The following is a 22,742-nucleotide window of genomic DNA, read 5'->3' as shown; positions in this document are numbered from 1 at the left end:
GTTACTCTTCTCTTTGCTTTTTTAATCAACAAGCAACAACAACAAAACAAAAGAAGAGGGGGCTGGAGAGATGGCTCAGCAGTTAAGAGCACTGACTGCTCTTCCAGAGGACCCAGGTTCAATTCCCAGCACCCACGTGGCAGCTCACAGCTGTCTGTAACTCCAGAATCCAACACCCTCACACAGACATACATACAGGCCAAACACCAATAAAATAAATAAAAATAAATGAAAACAAACAGATTAACTAAGAGATGCTCTTTTTGAAATAATCAGAAACAGGAGTTGAGTTGCCTAGAGGGGCCAGGGGAGGCTGGCTTGTGGAGGGGCGAAGGCCAGGAGCCTAGTCTGAAGCATCTTAGAGCCTGGCTCTCAGCTCATCACTGCCTCTGCCCCTTATGCCCGTGAAGCGAGAGAACAAGGCACTCATGACCCAAGGATGGTATGTGAGGTCAAGGAGTCACATCTGCAGAAGGCTTAGGATGGCGCCTGCCTCGCTGAGATGACGCGGAAGTGACAGCCGACCCCCTCTCTCCCTATCATCATCATCATCCTCCGGGTCGTCTGTCTGGTTCCGGCCTTGGCTCCGGGAAGTGACTCTGCCCAGTGCCCACACCCTCCTCTTGGGGCTTCTGGAAGAGGAGCGCCCATAGGCCTGGCGGGTACTGTACTCACGGGTGCTTGCTGCCTCCCTCATACCTGGGTAGGGGGAGCCCCACGGGCAGGGCGTTGCTATAGAGCTCAGCACTGGGTGGGCGGGGCTTGTTGGAGTGGCGCTGCAGGAAGGTGTGCTTGTTCCGGTGCAGGTAGTCCACCAGGTCTCCGTAGCGGCAGTATTCGGTGATGAGGTAGATGGGCCCTGTAGAAGGACAGGCTCAGGGACAGACTCTGGGGGAGGCCGCATTCTTCCCAGCGTGGCCCCAAAGCCCATTAAGCGTCTTGGGTGTGGCCACACAGATAGCAAGATGGCCAAGAGAGCCGGCACCTTGCCAACCCGGGTCCTCTCCCTGCCCTCTGTGATCGCAAGCTGTTAGTCTCCCGGGGCCTTCCTCGGCCCATCTAGCCAGGGGCTAGCAACACCCACCCTTGGGGTTGACATGAAGACCCCTGAGGTGATGCCCGTGAGGGCTCAGCACTCGGCAAGCCTGGGACAAGCAGTTTGCGGCTGCTGTTTTCAGACTCCTGGACTCGGGTCCGCGTAAAGCAGGTAAACGTGACTGTCAGCACAATTGACCAGTTACACTCCGGTTCAACGCACTTAAAGCCACCCGACCGACGAAAACAACACTTTTGAAATATGTTCATTGCAGGCACGGGCAGCAGCCTGTGTGCAATGTACTTCTGTATTTAGACTGATTACACAATACCGAGGAAAATCCCAGATCTCACAACCGGCAGCTGCAAATGGCAATAACTTCACTATTATTACTATGTCAGAGGTCCAGTGGGTAACCAAACCCTCCAATAAACACAGTTGGGCAGAGTGACTTTCAACACCGATGCGAACAACAACAACAACAAAAACCCAGCCCCTGGTTAGCTCACAGATGGGCTCTGCTGTCTCCAAGTTGTAGAAGCTCTTCCTTTCTCACGGTTCTCAAAATGTATTGTGAAAATACAAAAATGGAAGTTGGAGAGACGGTCAGCAGTTAAGAGCACTTGTTGCTCTCCCAGAGGACCCTGGTTCAATACCCAGCACCCACATGATGGCTCACAACCATCTGTAACTCCAGTTCCAGAGATCCAATGCCCTCTTCTGGCTCCTCAGGCACCAGGCACACACACGGTGCACAGACATCAGGCAAATACTCACTGCAAATTTAAGAAACTGAAAAAAATAATGTCTAAAGAGAAGTTTTGAAGTTGCTGAACTAGTGGCCCAAAGAATCTCTCTGTCATGAAGGTATTTCGAGTCTAAGTTTCTAAAACTGAGCCCAGGGGCTGGAGAGATGGCTCAGCGGTTAAGAGCACTGGCTACTCTTCCAGAGGTCCTGAGTTCAGTTCCCAGCAACCACATGGTGGCTCACAACCATCTGTAATGAGATCTGGTGCCCTCTTCTGGCAAGTAAGCATAAATGCCAGCAGACTACTGTATGCTTTATAAATAAATTAATTAAAAAAACACAACAACACTGAGCCCATCTGGGATGGTGAAGATAGAGTGCTGGGCAGCGTAGACACTCTAGCGAGGGTGTCCTGTTGTTGGTACACTGAGTGAGAACAGGGAAGAGGAGCCCCAGAGTCCTCTGGGGCGTGGGTTGAGTACCTCCTTTGGTACAGGCTCCCAGCAGGTTGACCACGTTCAGGTGGGGTCCAAGGTGACTCATGATCTTCAGCTCTGACATGAGGGCTTGTTTCTCACTGCTTCGGGCTGTAGCTGAGGAGGAAGAGGGGCTCAGCCTGGGTGGGCCACTGAGGCAGTCTGGAGACCCTACCAGGGCCCACTCCGGCTCCTCTGTCCCACCCTGTTGTAAGACGAGTGTCCTGGGGTGGTGAGGACCTCATTGGAGGGGGAAGAAGGTGGGGGGAGAGGAGAGAAGAAGGAGGAATCCAAAGAGGTCACAGTGAGGAGCTTCTCTGTCCCACCAATTCAGGGCCCTTCAGAAGAAACCAAATGTACAGGGAAGGGTAAGGCAGAGTGAGCCCCCGGGTGTGAGGAGGGGGTGGGCTAGCTCACATTTCAAGACTCACATTTCAACATCTTGACTGCCACTTTCATGGTGGCCTGTGAATGGCTCAGACCATGCGCCGTGGCCTCCACCACCTGTCCGAAGGCTCCAGAGCCTAGAGTGCGTCCTAGGATGGAGAGAAACCTTCAGCTCCTGGAAACTAGAACCCTCACCTCATCTTCCCGCTCAGAATGAGGGACTGTTCTCTTGATCATCCCTCCCTCCCAACACCTCACTGTGCTCCCCCTCAGGAAGCTTCCCATCCTTTGGACCTGGCTCATCTAGATTCTGCTTGCTGTCTGCCTCCCCTGGAGTCCCTGGAAGACCTCCTGCCTCCTCAGAGAATCACAGCTCCTCTGCACCCGCCTCAGACTCCCCAGACTATCTCTAGTACTTCTTCTTTGACCCGGAGGGGTCCCCTATCTGTCTTGGGTTCCTAGGGCTTTCGTGTCTGCCCCCATATAGAAAGGATACTGAGAGCCAGAGAAGGCCCCAGCTAGTAGCAGCCATGCTGGAGCAGATATCAGGGTCCCTATGACCACCAAAGACCTCTTAGGACTGACCGAGCACAAGCTGGTCCCGCGGCAGCTCCCAGGTGGAGTCATAAGGCAGCTGCACAGGGTCCACGTAGATGTACTCATGGCCATCGGAGCTCACCGACTCGATCACCTTCCATCGGATCTCATAGCGTGGTTTCTGCAGGACAAGACCGACAGATGAGCTGGTTGGCCAGAGGGCGTCTTGGCCCTGAGCCTATCAGGCTAGCCCTCAGATGGCAGATGGGACAGGAGACTCTGAGACCAAGAGAGGGCAGGAAGATATTTAAAGTAATACAACAAGTGACCAGCAAAACCAAGGTCTCCATGAGCTCAGAGGCAACTGGCACTAAGCGGCGCCAGCAGGTGGAAGGTGTGGGTGAGAAATCCTGAGGATGCAGCCCCTGGAGAGCAGCTGACAGGGTGGTCCTCACTCACTAGAACTGCTTCATCAGCTTCTCTCTGAGCCCCAGTTACTCCTCAGATGGGAAAGGAAGTGACACAAGGTAGGACAGATGTCAGCTGTGGGTGGCCCCTTCCCCAAGTCACGTCTGTCTCCCTAGGATCTCAAAAGGACACAACCGTTGGATGTGGAAATCTTAGGATGCCGGAGTCACAGGATCGGAATCTTATAATGACAGGATGAAGGGGTCCTAAGGTCCCAATTCAGGAATCTTAAGCGTTTGGGGCTACAGAATGGGGAAAATGTCAGAATAAGGCATTGAAACTTCAGATTTGTGGGGTCAGATTGCAGTCTAGTGACTCATGGCAGGCTCTGTGGGTAAGAGCTGGAAGAATCATGGGGCCGGGAAAATCCACCCACAAAGTGCCATTTGTCCCAGAACTGGGTTGAACAGGAAGGACCGAGGCAGAGGAAAGAGCAGGGGCCAGCAGTCCTGGTCCACTTGCACCAGGCCCAGGTCAGGCCAGCCTGCTGGGGACGGAGGGAGATGGAGACCCTGCGTTGTTCTGAGACAGCTCCCAGATGTTGGGCCCTTCATACGTGCCAGACAGTGTGACAGTCGGTGGAGACCATGAGGAAATATGGGTACTGCTTTGCACCGACAGGCTAGAGGTACTTACCTTCTGCCACAGCATGATGAGGATGATGAGAGAGATGACGGTAAGAACCACCAAGGCCAGGATGGCTGAGATCACCACCACTTTGAAGGCAGGGCTGAAGACAGAGACCAGAGCAGCCCTAAGCAAACAGTGGCTGGCAGCTGCCCCCCCCCCCATCTTGCTGTGGGCATCACAGATCCATTGGACCTGCTCTGCCTAGTACGTGAGCCCTTACTGCCTAGATAGCCGGCCTCAGGGCCCACCCTCCGGCCTCACCTGCAAACTCCAGTGCCCCTCATGATTCCCTGCTCAGATCACAGCCAGGCTCAGGCTGGCCTTCAGCACTTGCCAGGCTCAGGCTGGCCTCTGCTAGGCTGTGGAAACCCTCTTCTGGTTGCTGAGCATTACCTGCTGAGCATTAGGCACCCTGAGGACCAGGCCATGCCCTCCTCCCTTCTGATCCCATGCCCTGTTAGGCTGCCATGCCTGGGTCATAGATTTCCAGGCGCCATTTCTAGCCAAATGGCCGAAGCACTCACAGACTGCCCTGATGGAGCTGACTCTGAACTTCAGTACTCTCGTGAATCCACACCCAGAGAGGCGTCTATTCCTCCCAGACCTACCCTGGGACCAGCTGGTGTGTGTGGTGGGGCAGTCATAGAGATCACTGCCCAGGGCACTAAGGTAAACATGCAGGTCTACCTGGGTCCCCTGATTCCTGGGTCTTCTCTAGCCCAAGGCTTCCGCCTCGCTGCTACCCAGTCAGCCTGGCTGAACCGCCAGCCCCTGTCCTTCCTCGATTAGCAATATCTGTTGTCTTCTGGGAACTCGTTTCTTCCTCCTATGTCCCCTTCCTGCCCCCCTCTGTTCCCCAGGGAGCCTTCCTCCGGCTTACTCCACATCCTTTCCTTCTTAGGGTCACTGACGGACATCTTTGTTCTCTCTTCCCAACAGCCCCACATCCTGGTCTCGCAAAGGGAGCCTGAACCCTCCAGGGATTCCTCAGGGTCATCGCAGGTCTCTGTGTAATAGTACATGGCGTCCTGTCCAGGCGTCACACAATGACTTTCCTTCTGCCTTTACTCAGGCCCAGAGTGGGTCTCTATGGCAGGCTGTGCACTCTGTTGTGCCCACTTGCTCAGGGATATATGTGTGTGTGTGTGTGTGTGTTGTGTGTGTGTAGATGTATATATATATATATATATATATATTATTTATATATGTGTGTGTGTGTGTGTGTGTATATTGTATATATATGTGTATATATATGAGAGTGTGGGGGAATAAGGGCATTTCATTTTTACGTCTGTGCATATGTGTGCATTTGTATGACTGAATGCCATGTGTGTGGATACTGATGGAAGCCAGAAGAAAGCATTAAACCCACAGGCGCTGGAGCTACACGTGGTCATGAACACCCTGACCTGGGTGCTGGGACTAGAACTCAGCTCCTTTGGAAGAGCAGCAAGTACACTTAAGCTCTGAGGCATCTCTCCAGCCCCAATAAGGATATTTAAAAAGCTCACTTGTAGTCTAAGGGCAGGTGGCAGGTATGTATATAGACAAACATGTATAAGCCTGTGGACCAGCTCTGTGTGTGTGTGTGTGTGTGTGTGTGTGTGTGTGTGTGTGTGCACAAAATGCCTTTTGAAGCTCTGATTTCTCTGACTTCTGTGTCCTGTCACCCCACTCCTTTTCACTTCCTTTCCCATTTCCTCCCCTGCCCCAAATCCACATACAGTTTGCCTTCCAGACAGTCTGGTTTCCTTGGACTTCTCAGAACCAACTCTACCTCTAGGCTTTTCCACAGGCCTCCTTGGCTGCCACACCACCCATCCCAGGCCTCCATGGCTGCCACACCACCCTCCCAGGCTAACACCTACTCATCTTTCAGCATTTGATGTTAAGCTTTTTTTTTCCCTGGGATACTTCCTCAACCCCACGGTGCCACAGGGCTTCTTCCTTCTCAGGGCTGCTCCTTGGAAGTAGTGATCCAGCGTGGGCTGGTTTACTCCCTCGTCTGCCTCCTCCCTCAGGACTGGCCCATTGGCCTCTGTACCCCAGTGAATTTGGGTCCCCATAACTTACTGAATAGGAAAATAGGCGAATGATGAATCATGCACACACAGGCGCAGACAGGGATGAGTGGGAGACATGTACACACATCTGGACTCTGGCAAGCACTGTTCACACGTGCGACAATCGTACATACATGTGTACCTGCTAAGGTCACACATTGTCTGGAGGTGTATATGTACAGAGTAGTGCTCAGTGCTTTTTGGTGTTTTATATGTTGCAATTATGTAAATACAGATACCTGTGCCAATTTTCACACATGCACAGGAAATGTACATGCATGGTTTATACACATGTATGGGGATTGTGCTCCCACGTGTATATGCATATAGACATTCATTTTGTGGATTTACATACAAGTCTTGGATTCGGGCAGGCTAATACACACAACTTACGCAAATATATTCTGCAGTTTTATATTCATGGACAGCATGGTGCATGCTTGAGTACATGCTAACACACACATACTTCGGGGATTAGGCATCCTCAGCACAGATTGCACATGTGCACATGAAGAGTGTACACCGAACCCGAATTCCAAGATCAGCCTACTCATGTTCAGAGTTTATTGCATGCATCATGCATACCAGTTCATTTTCTACACATCAATAAATGCTTTTCATGTTTGTGCTGTATCGACTTGTGTTTATGCACCTGTGTCCACGTCATACGTTGTGTATACGCATAGGAACACACTCTGGTGGGTTTTGCAATGTTCCTATGGGCCTGTGAGCATGCTGACTTGATCCACTCTGGGCATGCAGGCTCAGCACAGCTGGATCAGGGAAGGGGTGAGAGGTCATCAGAACCACCCAAGGCTGGGACACTCACCGTGTGGTACCACGGTGACCTCCTGCGCATCTCTGCCCATCGAGTTCTGCAGCATACAGCGTACTGACAGCGGCTGATCCACATGACGCAGGCGCAATGTGCTCACCACCTCATATTCCTGTTCTTCCTCCCAGAAAGTCACATTAGTCTCTAGCTGGTTCTCCTCCTTGGAACTGTTGTTACCCAAGGGTATGGGTGACAGCTTTCGTGGACACCTGCTAGGAGACACAAGGGGATTGGCTGGCAGCCTCTCTTAGTTCCCCTCCACAGATGGGAAACTGAGGCTCAAAGCAGGCTGTATCATTGAGTAATAATATAAAGAAGTGAAGTGTGCTTCATTTCTATGACTGCTTGGTCCTTAAGCAGGTTCCTACTGTACTGTCAAGATGGACCAGCAGGGAGCGCTCTTACTCCAGAAACGGCGGAATTCACGCAAATGACCCTCAAGGTTATCCAGTGTGTCAGGGATAGAGGCAAACCCTGAGCTCAACCTGTCTCTGTCTACTAGACTCAGCTCTGGTCAGGGGGTTAGAACATTTCTGGATGAATTAAACACCTCCAGGGGCCAGACCCTGCACCCTCCTGGGTTGAGGACGGCTCAGGGTCAGGGTAAGAAAAGAGGCAATTTAGGTTATGCAGGATATCACCAGGAAGACCGAGGACGCATCTAAGATGTGGCCTGGACCTCTCAGGGGAAGAGGCTGGTCTAGGTTACCCTCCACTGGGTCACTCTAGGCAGCTGTGCTCACCTTTTGAGGTCTCTGCAGGTAGACCAGGTGACGTTCGGCTGAGGCATGCCCCGGCCGCGACAGCGGATGGTCTGCTCCCCATTGGCAGGGTGGCTCTCACTCAGCTCCAGGACACGGACAGGGACTGAACGGTCAGAGTAACAGGGTCAGGAAGTGGGGTGATCAGAGCAGACCTCAGGGGGACATGCTCCAGAGTTTCCCCCCCCCCCCCCGGACTGCAGGGGAGCATTAGACCAGGAGTCACAGTGTGAAAAGTGACAGGTTCCTCTCCCTACTTCAAAGGACTTTCGAGGGTCAGAGTCTGTCTTTAACATCACTCTGAGACTTGCTGCTCCCTAAAGAGAGAGAGAACAGGCCCAGGGCCCTGGGCAGCCAGGCTCGCGAAGCTAGACATGGACAGCGCTGTTCTGTTTCCCCCGGATTTATTTTAGTGGTTGTTTTCTATTTATGGCATATGACACTGAGTTTCCATCACAACTAAAATGCTAAATTTTGTCTCTCAAAATAGATTTATTTTTAGAAAGCTAATTGATAAAACATTACGTTCTTATCGTGTCATTCCTATGCTCAAGTCCCTGTCACCTGGCTCTTCATTCCAGTCACAGTAGAAGCCAAAGCTGTACCAAGCCCACAAGCACTAACCCAACTCCCCCTCCATCTCCCCTCCATTTCCGCCCTGACCTCAGGCTTCTCCACATACGCCAGCCCAGCACTCCGGTTCTGGCCACACCCACCTTCCCGCTATTTCTCTGGCCATGGGACAAGGGGTGACGCATGGTCTGGAGTGCCCTTCTCCAAATATCCACTTGTCTAATGCCCTCCCCTTCTTCAAATCTTCACACATGTCACCTCCAGAACGAGGCCGGCCCTGATCACCGTGCTGAAGGCTACACCCCTCACCACCTGCTCTGCCAGGGCCTCTCCTCTGTGTGTGTGTGTGTGTGTGTGTGCGTGCGTGTGCGTGTGTGTGTGTGTGTGTGTGTGCGCGTGTGTGTGTGCGTGTGCGCGTGTGTGTGTGTGTGTGTGCGTGCGTGTGTGCATGCATGTGTGTGTGGGGGCGTGCATGTGGGGGGGGCTTGCATGCGTGTGTGTGTGTGTGTGTATGTGTGTGTGCGTGTGTGCATGCATGTGTGTGTGTGTGGGCGTGCATGTGTGCGTGTGGGGGGGCTTGCATGCGTGTGTGTGTGTGTGTGTGTGCATGCATGTGTATGTGCGTGTGTGTGGTTGTGTGTGTGTGTGTGTGTGTGTGTGTGTGTGTGTACACGTACGCGCATGCCTATGTCTGCGTCTGTGTCTCTGTGAGTGTTCTGTCTCTCTCCCTCCTTCCCCGTCCCCTACAGTTACTTGTTCTCGTCTAACCTTTTTTTGTTTTTTGCGGGGAATCCTCCTCTACCATTTGTCTTCCCCCACTAGGATGCAAGTTATAAAAGGTAGAACTCTGAACAGACTGCCATATTGAAAAACTCAGGGAAGTAGGAATTGTATAAGAGAGACAAAATTGTGGTGCTAGTACATAATTGGCTCAGATTTGGGGGGACACCAATATAATCTGATGGTCATCTTTTGCAGCTGGGGAAACTGAGGCCCAGAGAACAGACACACCAGATCAGCTGTCTAGAATGTAGCCTCCTGGGTTCCAGGCCCTTTCTCCAGCCTCTCCCATGGGCAGATGGGCAAAGAAGGAAGGGAGAGGGATTGGATGGGGAGGGAGGGGAAGAGGGAGGGGGAGAGGGGGAAAGGGAGGTGATGCTCACCGTTGACCTGCAGCTTGAAGGAGAGCTGGGCCTCTGCGTCCTCGTGGAAGGCCCGCATGGTGTAGCTGCCGGCTTCTGCCACCTTCACGCGTACCAGGGTCAGTTCTGACACGTACCTGGGGGGCAGGTCAGGTCAGGGGACTTCGATCAGAACTACAGGAACCCCTAAAGCATCTTCACCTTCCTACAGTATGCAAAGGGAGGCGATAGGCTTGCCAAGGTCATGGAGGTGACGGCAGCCGAGTCAGGATTCCCACCCAGTCTCCTGAATCCTCACCCACAGGCAGCGCCACTGAGCTACGAGGAAGGCTTGGGAAGGACCCGTGTATCCCTCTCTCCACAGCTCATCCCCTTCAGAGCCGCAAAGCCTTGTCAGTCTGCTGATCTCTAGCCTCGGGGACATCAGTTTCCATCCAGTTGTGTTGTTGTTGTTATTGTTGTTGTTGTTGTTTTCTTTTCTTTCTTTTTTTATTTTTTTTTTAATTTTTTATTATTATTTTATTTTATTTTTTTGCTTTTGCTGTTACTTGCTGGCTCTACTCCCCACAAAGGCAACTAAACCTCAAAGTGGCCAACCCACCAGTGTCTGGTTCCCCCCTCAGGAGGCGCAGAGTGGCTTGCCCTGGTCCTGCAGCATCCCTGGCAGCTGGCTGTGCCTCACCTACAGCAGACTCTCAGACAAAAAGGACCTAGGTTTGTTGCTATCTGAAGGCCCCGAGCTGCCCAGCAGCTTTGACGCTTCCAAAACAAGTGGACCGGCCGGTGCTCACCGGGTCTCCGATATGTTGCGGGTGGACAGAACCATCTCGCCGGCGCTGGAGTCACCCAAGGTACGGTTGTCCTTGAGCCACAGGACAGTGGGTGGCGGATAAGCCTCGAACACCACCTGCAATGTCCGGCTCCGGTGCAGCTCAGCGATTTGTATGTCACCCAGTGTTCCCAGCAGCCTCACGTAGCCACTCTCTGTGAAGGAACACAAGAGTCAAGGGCGGGCCCTGTGGGCGGGGCCATACCAAGACACGAATGAGGGTGTATATCCTGCGAGGGGAGCGTTCCTGGAGGCCCGTACCAACTAAATGCCAGAGAAGCGCTTTCTAGGGATAGCGCTTCTTCGGGCAGCAGAGCAGGAGTTCAAGCTTGGGCTGGAATTGGAGCAGGGATGGAATTTGGTGCTGATGGTCAGTGCTGTGGTGGGGCCTGGAGTCGAAGTTTTCTGTTCTGGTTCTATATTATATACAGGGCACACTGGAACTTCAAACTGGTACAGCGGTTGGCTTTGACAATGGGGCTGCCAAGGTCTGCCCTGAGGGGTTGAGAATGAACTAGGAGTCTGGCTAGGTGGGTAGTCTAGGTTGAGCTTAGAATTAAATCTGGGGCCGATGCTACACTTTGTTTGAGCCTAATACTGAAACAGGCCCCAGAGTCTGGTCCAGCCCAGGGTCGGGTCGAGGGCTGAGTCCAAGGCACCCACCGATCACAGTGATGTTGATGGCCTTTTCGTCTCCATGGTCATTCACACTCACTGACACATTGCAAGTGTAGGTCCCCGAGTCACTCAGCTCAGCAGTGGGGATGTGCAGGATGGAGCCAATGCGGGAGGGCACCCCAAAGAGGTAGTCTGTCACCGGCTCCACCAGCCGCCCACTCTGCAAGGGCAAGTCCCCAAATCAGAAGCCAGTGGGAGCCGAGATGTCTGACCTGCCTTCCAACCCTTGCCCAGCATTACCTTCATGCGGGGGTATGTCCACTGGAAGTTGACCACATCGTTTCCCATCACAATACACTTGATGGTAATGCTCTCACCCTGGCGGACCACGGTCTGTACTGCGTTCACAGAGACATTGATGGATGACACTGGAGTCGGGGGAGGAGACAGAGTTAGGGCCAAGGAGGTCATCACCAGCCACCAGCACTAGGCTTGGGGAACGGGAGGGTTGGCTGTGGTGACAGATTCATTCATTGGTTCTATCAATAATAATTAAACACTACCATATGCAAGCGCTATTCTAGACACTGGGGCTAGAGGACTGGACACCACAGACAGAACCTCTTTCTTCATGACAATGGGAGAGCCATCCAGAAGCCACAGTCCTCTGGGAATCTAAGTGCAGAGACATTCACCAAGCACTTATTACATGCTAGGCACCTTAACCTCTTTTATTATACCTTCCCCATCATCTGTGAGGAAGGTGGTCATCGCCACCCTCGTCTTATGAGAGGAGAGGGAATCAGGCTCATGGGGGACCATATGTCTTGCGCAAAGTGGTCCAAATGGGAAGTGGCCAAGCTGGGATCCAAACCCAGCTGGCTCCAAGCCTGTGCCTGTGACCCCACCGCATGAAGCCCCGACCGACCGACGGACCGACCCTTCGTGAACTATGACCGTGGACCAACTTCCTCCCTTCTCTGAGCCTCAGTTCCCTTAGGTATAAAAGGGATAGAACGCTCACTAGCTCCCTCCCCAAACTACAGGAGAATCCAATGAGCTATCGGAGCTGTGCACTTAGTAAATGGAGAGGCCGCTCTTCCAGAAGGGGCCGGAAAGGGGAGCTCACCCTGGAGGCTGTAGACATAGAAGGTATCCGAGTCCATCTCCCTGTCCCCAATGGTGGTCTTGCAGATGTAAGTCTTGTCCTCGAAAGTGCCGATGAAACCACGCTGGTGGTCATAGGGTATGTGCAGGGGGATATCCACTTTCTTCTCATGCAATGTCACCTCCAGTTGGGGGTCTGTCACTCGGCATGGAATTGTCGTCTCTGTTACGTCCGTAACGAAAATGAATAGGTCCTCAGAGTCCATCGGGAGGAAGCCCATGGTGGGATCTGTCAGGAGGAGAGCCAAGGAATCAATGTCCTAGTTAGGTTTTTTTTTTGTTTTTTTTTCTTTTTGCCAACTTGACATAAGCTAGAGTCATCTGGGAAGAAGGAACCTCAACTGAGAGAATTCCTCCATCTGATTGTCTGCGGGGCATTTTCTTGATTAATGATTGATGTGGGAAGGCCCAGCCCACTGGGGGTGGTGCCCCTCCTGGGCAGGTGTCTTTGTGTAGTATAAGAAAGCAGGCTGAGCAAGCCATGAGGAGCAAGCCAGTAAGCAGCGTTCCTCCGTGGTCTCTGCTTCAGTCCCTGCCTCCAGGTTCCGGGCTTGACTTCTCTTCCTGATAGACTACGTGCTCTAAGTTGAAACAAACCTTTCCCTTTCCGAATTGCTTTTGATCATGGTGTTTCATCGCAGCCAGGACCATGAGTTTCTAGCTGTCTGGCGAACTGCTGTCTGGTGTTGAGCAATCTCTTTCCCTCTCTGGCCCTCCGTCCCTCAATACAGAATAAGGATGCTGCTATAGTTCTGGTGACCCATCCAAACTGCATTGAGATAGTTAAATGATAATTGTCAGCCGGGCTGGGTGGTGAAGGCCTGTAATCTCTGCCTCTTGTGATGCAAGATGTTAGAGAACTAAGATTTGAGACCTGCTGAAGCTACAGAGTGAGACTCTGTCTCAAAACAAATAAGTTAAAAAAAAATAATAATAGTAGGAACCGGAGAAATGGCTCAGGGGTTAAGATCACCTGCTGCTCCTCCGGAGAATTCGATCTTATTTCCTAGTACCTACATCAGGTAGTTCACAACTGCCTGTAACTCTAGCTCCAGGGGATCCAAAACCCTTCATGTGGCTGGTGTGTGTGCATGCGCACACACACACACACACACACACAGAGTGAGAGAGCATTCACATACACATAAATAAAAAATAAGTAATTAATTTAAAAACAATCATGATAGAGAGGTCTGGGGATGTAGTTCAGTGGTAAAGTCCTTGCCTAGTATGTACAAGACCCTGGGTTCAATCCCCAGGGCCAAAAAGAAAAAGGGGGGGTAATGGATGGATGCCGTTACAAAAGTGTCAGTTCATCCCCTCTCGATCTCCTGTGCTCTCTTGCCTGTATAAAGTTGCAAGAAGGGCTTTTGCTGGGGCCAGGGATGTAGCTCAGCTGGCAGATTGCTCACCTAGCGTGCAGGAAGGGGGTGTGACGGTGCACGCCTGTAACTCCAGCACTCAGGTGGTGGAGGAAGGAGAATCAGAGGTTCAAGGTCACCATTGACCATACAACAAGTAGACCTTGCCTCAAAAGTAAAGGAAAAGATGCCGGGTGTGGTGGTGCATACCTTCAATCCCAGCACTCAGGAGGCAGAGGCAGGTGGATTTCTGTGAGTTTAAGGCCAGCCTGGATTACATAGGGAGTTCCATGTCAGCCAGGGCGACATGGGAGACCCTCCCCCAGGGTGGGGGGCGGGGGAGGAAGAGAGAAGAGGGGGTAAAAAAGTTCTTGCCAGATGCCGGCCCTAGAGCCTGAGAGGCCCATGCCAGATGCCAGCCCCTGCCTCCAGAACTGAGTACTGATCAATTCTGTTCATTATCAGTAGTCTCGGGTCTTCTGTTATGGAAGCAGAGCAGGACTAAGGAAGACGCTCGCAGAGGCCATTTCCGGCTCTTCGTTTGATATTGACAGTACTGGATTGGGGCGGGGGTGTGGGGGTGTGAAAAGTCATAAACTAAACAGTAGCTGCCCCTGGAGCTCAGAGAACAGGGCAATGGGATATGGGGGCTGAAAGGAACAGGTTGGGACCAGCCGAGAATGCAGAGTTCTGGGGAGGCAAGAGCCAGGAAAGAACAGACAATGGGTGGAACGATCGTGCTCCTGGACTGAGCCAGGCTGGATGTTGCTCTTTGCCTGTGTCACATGGCTGCATCTCCGCGTGTCCACGAGGCACCCTTCAGGCTTCCTTTTGTACCACGTGCTGTGGAGACGAGGGTGAGGGAGTGGGGTACCACAGGCTAGTGCCCTTACCTGGCACGAAGATGTAGACGCGCTTCCGCTCACCGAGCTCTGGCCCTAGGGAGTTGTTGTAGGCACAGAAGTATTCTCCAGTATCTCCCCCAGTGACATTGGTCAATGTCAGCACACTGGAGAAGGTGCCGTCCTGATTCATGGCCGCTTCTTGCCAGGACGCCTGGGACATCTGCTCCCATACCACTGGAGCTGAACCCGAGCAGGTCAGAACAAAGGTGCTGGACATGTTGAGGACGAACTCTGGCCCAGGGGGCGTGATGACCAGACCTTGGCAGATCTGTGGTCCCAGCAGCAACAGCAGGGACAGCAACAACTGGCCTTTGGGGCAGGAAGGGTCACATGTCAGGGCTAAGAGAAAGGAGCCCTTCCCCAGAGCTGTCCTGGAGGCCTGTCTGCTCCCAAGTCCTAAAAGAGCGCATCTCCCTGTTCAACACAGGCTAATTGACCACCGCCAGGCCCTCAAGGGCTCCTGTCCTAGGTCTCTGCCTCTTTTGACTCTGGCGTCTAAGCCCTTGAGCTATGCTATGTGTAGGCAGCAAGCAGGAGAAGGGGCAGGAAATCCTGTGGAAGCAATCCCTGGGCCTCCAGTTCCTGCATTGCCGTCCAGGTCACTCCCTAGGCCTCTTCTCTGTAGCTGCTCAGTGAGATGCTGAGGCCCCTGGGGCTTGAAGGACTAAAGGATGGAGGGGGGGGAGGTGAGGGGTTAAGATATGCATGTCAGATGATTGGTGCCCTCCCCCATGACATCCCCTGGGGGAGGCTGGGAGAAACAGCTATGGTCACTGCTACATATCAGTGTTTACAGAGAGGGTTTTAAAGGCCACATCCTCGTGTTCCCGGGTGATGGAAATCAGGACAGGTGCAGCCAGTCAGCAGGGGCATCAAACCACAGTCAGTAGGGCAGGCCACTGGTTCCTCACCGGTTGCCTGGGCTTTGCCCAGACCTTGGAGAGCTTAAGGGCAGGTATCCAACTGGACTGAAGAGGGATGGGAGACTGGGGTGTCTCAGGGGGTGCTGTGGGTGCAGGGGGATAAGTAAGGAACTCGAGCTGGTGGTTCCGGACAAGGAGGGATCTACTGAGTGGATCTAAAACCAAAGCTAATAATTGGGCAGTTGAAGGAGCCCTCCACAGACCACCTCCAAATACAGGGAAACTGAGGCTCAAGCATGCTATGGAGCTTCTGGATTCTCAAGCCTTAGTTCTTACCACGCATCACTACTGCCAGCTCCCTAGGGCATCGCTAGGACGCTCATCTTTGCCCCCGGCCCTACTTACCTTTGAGGACTGGAGCTGGCATCACACCTGGGAGCCCCATGGTGTCCTGCAAAACCAAACAGAGATCAGGGCCCCGTGTGGGCAAAGGCAGCGCCAGGCCCACCCCAGACCTGGTTCCTGCAGAGTCAGCTCTGCTTGGGTATCCAACATCAGGTCTCAAGGCTGGGAAGACATCCGGGTCCCCGAGCCCTCTCCCTTCCGTTTCCAATTCTCACGTGGCTGAGTCCTTTGACTAGGGGCCTTAGTTTCCCTCTATGTCAACCCTGGAGGTGGGGAAATTGGGCTGGATAGGGGACTGCCAGCTCTGACAGCCTGTCCTCTGGGTGACAGTTCCAATGCCAGGCACTTATCTGCCAGGACAAACATTTGGGAGAGTGTGATGAAAGGCCGGGGAGGAGAAGGAGGGGGTGAGCCGGAGCCTGGAGAGGTCCCACAGTTCCCTCCACAAGCACAACAGGAAATGGGACGTCTGTGGGAAGGGAAGTGGGGAGGGGGAGGGGGGCCAGGACGAAGGAATGTGGGAGTGGGCTGGCCCCCCTACTCAGCCCAGAGCCGCCCAGGGGGCCCAGGAGAGAGGAACCAGGTTCTCAGCCCCACCTAATTGATCAGGCTTTGAAGGTCCTTGGAGACCACGGAAGCCAAACTTTCAACGTCCGTATGGGGGAAACTGAGGCCCTGAGGAGCAAAGACATTTACCCAAGGTTCCTAACAGAGCCTGTTTGAGAGGGAAACGGAAAGCTCAAAGGTGGAAGCAGAGGAAGGCAGAGAGGGGATTTGAGAAACAGGCTCCCGGGACAGGGACACAGACAGACATGATGTAAGGGTGACTCTTCGGTTTGCCCTTCCCTTCGCCAGCCATTCCTCGGGTTCCAAACAGTCACCAATTGGCCAGGTATAGTCAGAGTCACAGACGGAGAAACCTAGGAGGCTATCATGGGACGGGCCGCAAGGCACATGGGGGCTGCCCATCCTGGTCCAGTTTGCCTCCACTCCGCCATGTTGACCTCTCTGGTTTCTACCCAGGCCTGAGGAGTCAGGTCTCATGAACTCCACTGCCGTCTCTTGTGCCGGGGCCACGTCTGTGAACAGAGCCCCTAGCCAGCAAGGAGCTGATGAATGTACCACCGGTGAGGGCTATCGTCACACAAGAGACACAGGCAAGGCCCACCCCAGCTCTGTCCAATGCCTTAAGACGCAATCTACACAAAGTCACTCTGCAGACTGCTTTTCTTCCTTTACCCTATCTTCAGACAGCCTGCCTGCCTGAGGGCCCCCTGGCCCGGAGTCTCCCCTCTCAGAATTACTACTGGTCAAAACCTTCCTGATGCCCCTTTCTCAATCCTTCCCCTCACAACCCTCCAGTGCCAGCCCCTCCAGCTGGACACCAGGCCTCCTTGGGCAGCACAGACAGCATTGGGTACCCAGGCGGAGCCAACGGGCCCTACAGAAACCCATCTGCCCCTTGGTGGGTGCCCCTCTGGCTCCCCACTTCCTGCCAGAGATGCGGGCCAAAGAAAATCATTAGCAGCCCGGGCTGGGGGAGGGTTCATCCTAGCCCTCCCCTCCTCTCCCAGCCTCCCTGGCTGGCCACACTGTTTATTATTCTAAAGGAAGAATTTGGCCTGCTGGCCAGGAGATGGGAGGTCACTGCAAGGAGGCTGGCCTGGCTCTGGTAGGCTGTGCTGACCATGTGGGCTGGAAACTCATGGCATGCAGTCCCCGACCCTGAGGCTTTCTATCTCTCCATCTTCTCTTCTCAGGCCCCCTCCTGCAGGAAATAAGGCTGGGGGAGCTAAAAGGAAGACTCTAAGCTGGGCAGGAGCCTTCTCAAATGGGAAGGAGAGGCCCAGAGAAGTCCAGAATCAGGACCAGGTCACATAGACACAAAGTGTGTTCCAGCTGTGGGGAGGACAGACGAGGTGAATGAGCTTCCAGGGGAAGAATGTAAGTCAATGCCAGCTTGGGTCTTGAAAAAAGTACCCCTCACCAGATCCTCAAACCCACTGTGACAATGACTGGATCTCCTGCCTGCTCTGGGACTCATTTGCATATGCATTCACAGAGAGGTTATGATGGTCATCTTTTTTTTTTTTTTTTTTTTTTTTGGTTTTTTGAGGTTTCACTGTGTAGCCCTGGTTGACCTGGAACTCACTCTGTAGACCAGGCTGGCCTTGAACTCAGAGATCCACCTGCCTCTGCTTCTCAAGTGCTGGGATTAAAGGTGTGTACCACCACTGCCTGGCTCTATGATGGTCATCTTAAAGATCGGTCACTGTTCAAAAGTTCTACCTTTCTGACTACTCAAAGAGAAGGTTCTGGCCACCATTACTCTCCATGGAGTGACCTGAGGGGGTAATGGTTGGTCAGGAATGCAGATGACCTGCTTGAGGCCATAGTACCTGGGAATCCACGACCCGTCTCATCCCACTGACCTAGCGTGTACTTTCAGACATGTTGTCTAAATGGCCTCAGCTTCTGCCTCTGCACAGCTGGGAGTTAGATGGGTTTTCAGGTGACTTTCAGCCAAATAAAATGCCCCGGGGTATTTCTGGGGTGACATAGACAGCAAGCTGCAGGTCGAGGACTCATCGGATTGGGGCTCAGGCACCCAGCATTAGCACCTGGCCACCAGCATGACGTCCAACGACTCCGGACAATCCCAGTTTCCCACTCAGTGCCTTTACGGAACATCCCGTGCTTCTGGAAGCTGCTGTGTTCTGAGCAACCTCAGGCTAACTGACTTGCCCTGATGGCATGCCTCTGACAACTTCCTTTCTTTGAGAGAGGGAGCTGTGATCCAGAAAAGAGTCCCCTAGGTCACCCTGGGCACCACATCAAGAGGCAGGCACCCCCTACCTGCAATGCTACCCTGCCCAGTGAGTCCCCTCCAGTGGAGAAAATCCCCAAATCCCACTCCTTGCCTTCAGCACTGCTCCTGTTCAGGCTAGGTCGGGGGGGGGGGGGAAGCTTCTCACAGCAGATCTGAGGCACCCCTTAGGGAATCAGAGTGAGGCCCCAAGCCCAAGGGAGCAGGCATGCTTGGGAGTCATCCTCAGAACCCCAGCCTTCCCGCTCACAAGCACATACAATCCCCCACTCCTTTCCCACCAACTTAATCTAAATAAATCCAGCCCATCTTGGCCACATCCGCCAGCATCAGCTTTCCTCCCTCGGGGTCCTGAGGCTCCCACGACACAAGCAGTCTGGGGGGGGGGCGGGGGTTGCTGCATGGCTGCCAGAGGGAGGCCTGCCACGCGGTGAACACATGCACACAGTCCAGATGCTGCCTACGCGCTCTCTCACACGCTCTTCTGCAGCACACACATGTGTAGCTATTCGGGTGTGTGCCCAGCCCTCAGGCAGGCACGAACCATGTGCATGCCCACACAAGACACATGTGCACACAGCTCCCTCGGTGCCCAGTACACGTGCACACAGCACAGACCGATGCCTGGGGGCTTTACCACGTGTCCATCAGAGATGCACTCAAGTATAACAGTACTCATGTGCCCCCCCCCCCGACATACACGGAACATGTATACACAGGACTACAGTCACCCTCTACACATGTATCTCTCTGCACAAGCATAACACAAGGAGCTAAAAGTCTCATCTGTGGGGCCGTGCTTGGCATGCATGGTCTCACTCATCCTCTCCCAGCTCTGGGGCAGAGAATGATTATCCCCATTTTACAGCTAAGAAAACTGAGATGGAGAGACTGCTTTGGTAAATCGCCAAGACGTGCAGATCAGACAAGAGGAAAGTAGAGACCCAAAGGAGGCAGCATGCCTCTCCACGGCCTGCCACCCCTGGCAGGCTGGGCAGAGGGCGGTGGGTGGGGACTGAGGAAACAGATGGCTTTGAGATTAATGTAGCTGGACGTCAAGGGGACCTGGTGACTGTGTGCTGGAGGGGTCCAAGAGGCAAGTTTCGGAGATGAACTACGGAGGGCAGGAGGGCAGACGGCGGGAAGACAGAGCCGCGTCCTAAGAATGAGACCACGCACAGGCTGAAGGGCCTGCCACTGAGCTGCTTTCAAATGTGGGAGGTTTGGTGGGCGCGGCCTGGAAATGCGACGGTACCAGAGGCTTGAGAAAGCCAGCTGCGGTTCAAAGGGGGCACTTGGTGTCCCCACCCGCTTCAGTGCCACCAAGTTCTGAATAAACAAGACACTCAAGCAGGAGGCCCAGGCCTGGGGCCACAGGGTCGGCGTCTTGGAATGTCAATGCCCTGCAGCCAGGAAGCATCCATCTGATTCCTTCCCTGAGCCTCACTGTACAGGTGGCCAAACTCAGGCGTGGGCCAGGGAACTGAGAAGTCCCACTGGGTCTTTCGGCAGGATGGACTCTAGTGGGTTATGGGCTCACCTGCCTGGGGTACCTGCTCACCGTCTGGAGCCTCGCTATGCATAGCTCTGCCTCGCCACACATCAGTCGCTTTCCTGAACCTGTCCCAGACACGAGGAGACCCGTGACAGAGCCACAGGTGTGACCTGCTCAATTGCCGGCAAAAGTGAGACATACGCTTGTATCCTGGCCTTGTCCTGTCTTACAAATCAGGGGCCCTTCACGCGCGTCTCCCCCGATAAACAGCAGGATGGGAGGAAACGAACTGGTTATTATTTTCTCTCCGAGCCTCAGTACAAGAGAGTGGAAGAACTTTCCAGGCTGGAGCTGTGGCTCGCAGGACCCTTGCCCTGTGGACTTGGAATGCCGGGTTCAGGGTGGGGGTGGAGGGAACCTCCCCAACCCCGACTGGGATGCCAGTGACTCAGCTCAGCAGAAGAGGCAGCCAGCTCTAGGCTGGGAGTGTGCGGGGGCAAGAGGAATCCGCAGCCAGGGACAGAATCCTCGGCCAGCAGCTGGACAGTGAGCAAGTGACAACGGCCTGGTCTGGACCGAGTTTGGCACTTCTGGCCTTCCTAGAGCCAGCTGATGTGGGTGTGGTCTTATCGTACCATACCGGGCAGGAAGCCCCAACCCGGGAGCTAGAGAACGGTCTGGAGGGTGAGGATACCATGACAAGTGGGAAGAGAAACCTGGGAAGGGATACTGCCCATCGCCTCCATCCTATGGCCCATTTTATTGGAGAAGTCTTAGCAGGCTGTCACTCTACAGTGACTCTCCCCAGGGGCCTCAGAGAACCACTGAGGATGGCGAGCGAGCCATTGGGACAGTCTGTGGCTGTCTCTGTGTCCTCGTCCCCTCATGACTCCCTGGGTTCCTTTTCTCCCTCACCTGTTCTCTCTCTCTCTCTCTCTCTCTCTCTCTCTCTCTCTCTCTCTCTCTCTCTCTCTCTCCAGTACCCATCATCCCCCTGACCTGCCTAAGGCTCTCCATAAGCCTCAGGTAAAGGCGGCCTCTGAGCCATGACTGTAGGGAACCATCCCCACCAAATTGCTCCTCATCGCTGAGAGAGGAAGGTCACTGTCCACTCAGCTCCCCCGGGGTCCCACACTCACTCTGCGTTCCTCTCCCCAGGAGGCCTCCCCGGGGACACAACGGGGAAAGAAATGGCCTATTTTCTGGAAGTCCAAAATAAAACGAAACATCTGTCTGGAAGGGAGCCAGGCAGATAAAGAACGCACTGGTCCCCCCACCCCTCACACCCCCGCAACAGCACCCCCCCCACCTCCAGAGTGTGTGTGCTGGGGGTTGGGGGGGTGGAACAGGCTGTGGGAAAGTGCTCAGCATGTGCCTGACGGCTCTTGTCCCCGTCCCCCCCCAGGAGGGAACCAGCCTGGGAAGGAGGTCAGAGAGGAGGATGGGAGGCCCAATCAGTGCCTCTGCCCACAGCCCAGCCGCCTGCAGAGCAAGCACTTCCTGCCCCCTGCCTCAGGCGCCTTGCTGGCCTCAGGCTCAGCCCCCACGGCTTCATTCCGGGCCATATAGCCTGGCTCTGCTGATGCTCTGGGACCCCCCTGGCTTCCAATCTCCACGGTCTCACTCCAGCCCTCCCTTATCAGTTCTTCCAGAAGAAATGGGGACTTAGATGGCCTTGGAGAGTTCCAGTTCAGCAGCAGCTCTACCTTAGGCCATCCCCTCTGCCCCCCTGCCCTGCCCCCTGCCCCCTTTCCACAGTCACAAGGGACCTGTTTAAAGCCTCACCAGCCACCAGGGCCAGGCTGCTCCTGAGAACGATCTTGCCAGGTTCTCAGCCCGGTCCACCACGTCCTACTGCGTTCCTGTGTCACAGATGAGCAAACTGAGGTAGAGAAAGGACACACATTATTTGCCCAGCTGTGGCTACAGTGCAAAATCCTTCGCAGACTGTCCCTGCCAGCACATAGGCCCAACTCCTACCCACTCGCTCACTCACTCACTCACTCACTCACTCACTCACTCACTCACTCACTCACTCACTCACTCACTCACTCACTCACCCACTCTCCTTTCCTCCAGGACTAACAGCCAGAGGCCTATAGAAAGGACAGTGGGAGCCTGGGCAGTCCCAGCCACACACGCGTCTGCTGCTGCCTGCTCATTCCTATTTCCGGACCTCTCCACACAGTCTTTTGAGCTAGGCCAAACCGAAGTTGACAGTCCTAGGTGCGACATTCACGGGGCCAGCCGGAACCACACACGCCCCACTCCTCACCTTCTCGGCAATTGCACACAGCCAGTGATAGGAATCTCACTTCCTCTGGGGCCCTTGATACGGAGAAGCTCAGGATCCCCAGAGGCCAGACTACCACAGCGGTCTTGTTACGCTGAGCACAGCTTGTCTCCCTGTGCCCCCTACCTCTTGGTTGGTCCTGCTTCTGTCCACCAGCTTTCTCATACCCGCTGAACGACACCTTTCTTCTCACTCACTGTTCCAATCCAAAAACAAATAAAAACCCCGACTCATTTGGAGCCAGGCCTCCTGCTCAATGAAGTGATCCAGGAATTTTGTTTCATCCCACACAACAGGTGTGGGAGGGGAGGAATGTGCTCATT

At 53.9% G+C, this 22,742-nt stretch overlaps 1 protein-coding gene across 1 annotated transcript in view; it reads right to left on the bottom strand.

Moving 5' to 3' along the window:
- The window catches only part of Pdgfrb (platelet derived growth factor receptor beta), a 38,595-nt gene that overhangs the window by 7,218 nt on the left and 8,635 nt on the right, over positions 1-22,742 (bottom strand). Inside the window, 14 exon segments of the mRNA XM_028890080.2 lie at positions 700-859; positions 2,267-2,377; positions 2,692-2,796; positions 3,233-3,365; positions 4,289-4,382; positions 7,171-7,389; positions 7,924-8,047; positions 9,678-9,793; positions 10,448-10,640; positions 11,149-11,323; positions 11,404-11,531; positions 12,233-12,499; positions 14,525-14,845; positions 15,805-15,850. Coding sequence (XP_028745913.1) covers positions 700-859; positions 2,267-2,377; positions 2,692-2,796; positions 3,233-3,365; positions 4,289-4,382; positions 7,171-7,389; positions 7,924-8,047; positions 9,678-9,793; positions 10,448-10,640; positions 11,149-11,323; positions 11,404-11,531; positions 12,233-12,499; positions 14,525-14,845; positions 15,805-15,844 — 2,186 coding nt within the window. The 5' untranslated portion in view covers positions 15,845-15,850.

This window comes from Peromyscus leucopus, chromosome 19 (genome assembly GCF_004664715.2).
Source record: "Peromyscus leucopus breed LL Stock chromosome 19, UCI_PerLeu_2.1, whole genome shotgun sequence".
In the NCBI taxonomy this organism is placed as follows: domain Eukaryota; kingdom Metazoa; phylum Chordata; class Mammalia; order Rodentia; family Cricetidae; genus Peromyscus; species Peromyscus leucopus.
The sequence above is the reverse complement of the archived record's forward strand: the minus strand, read 5'-3'. Positions and strand labels throughout refer to the sequence as shown.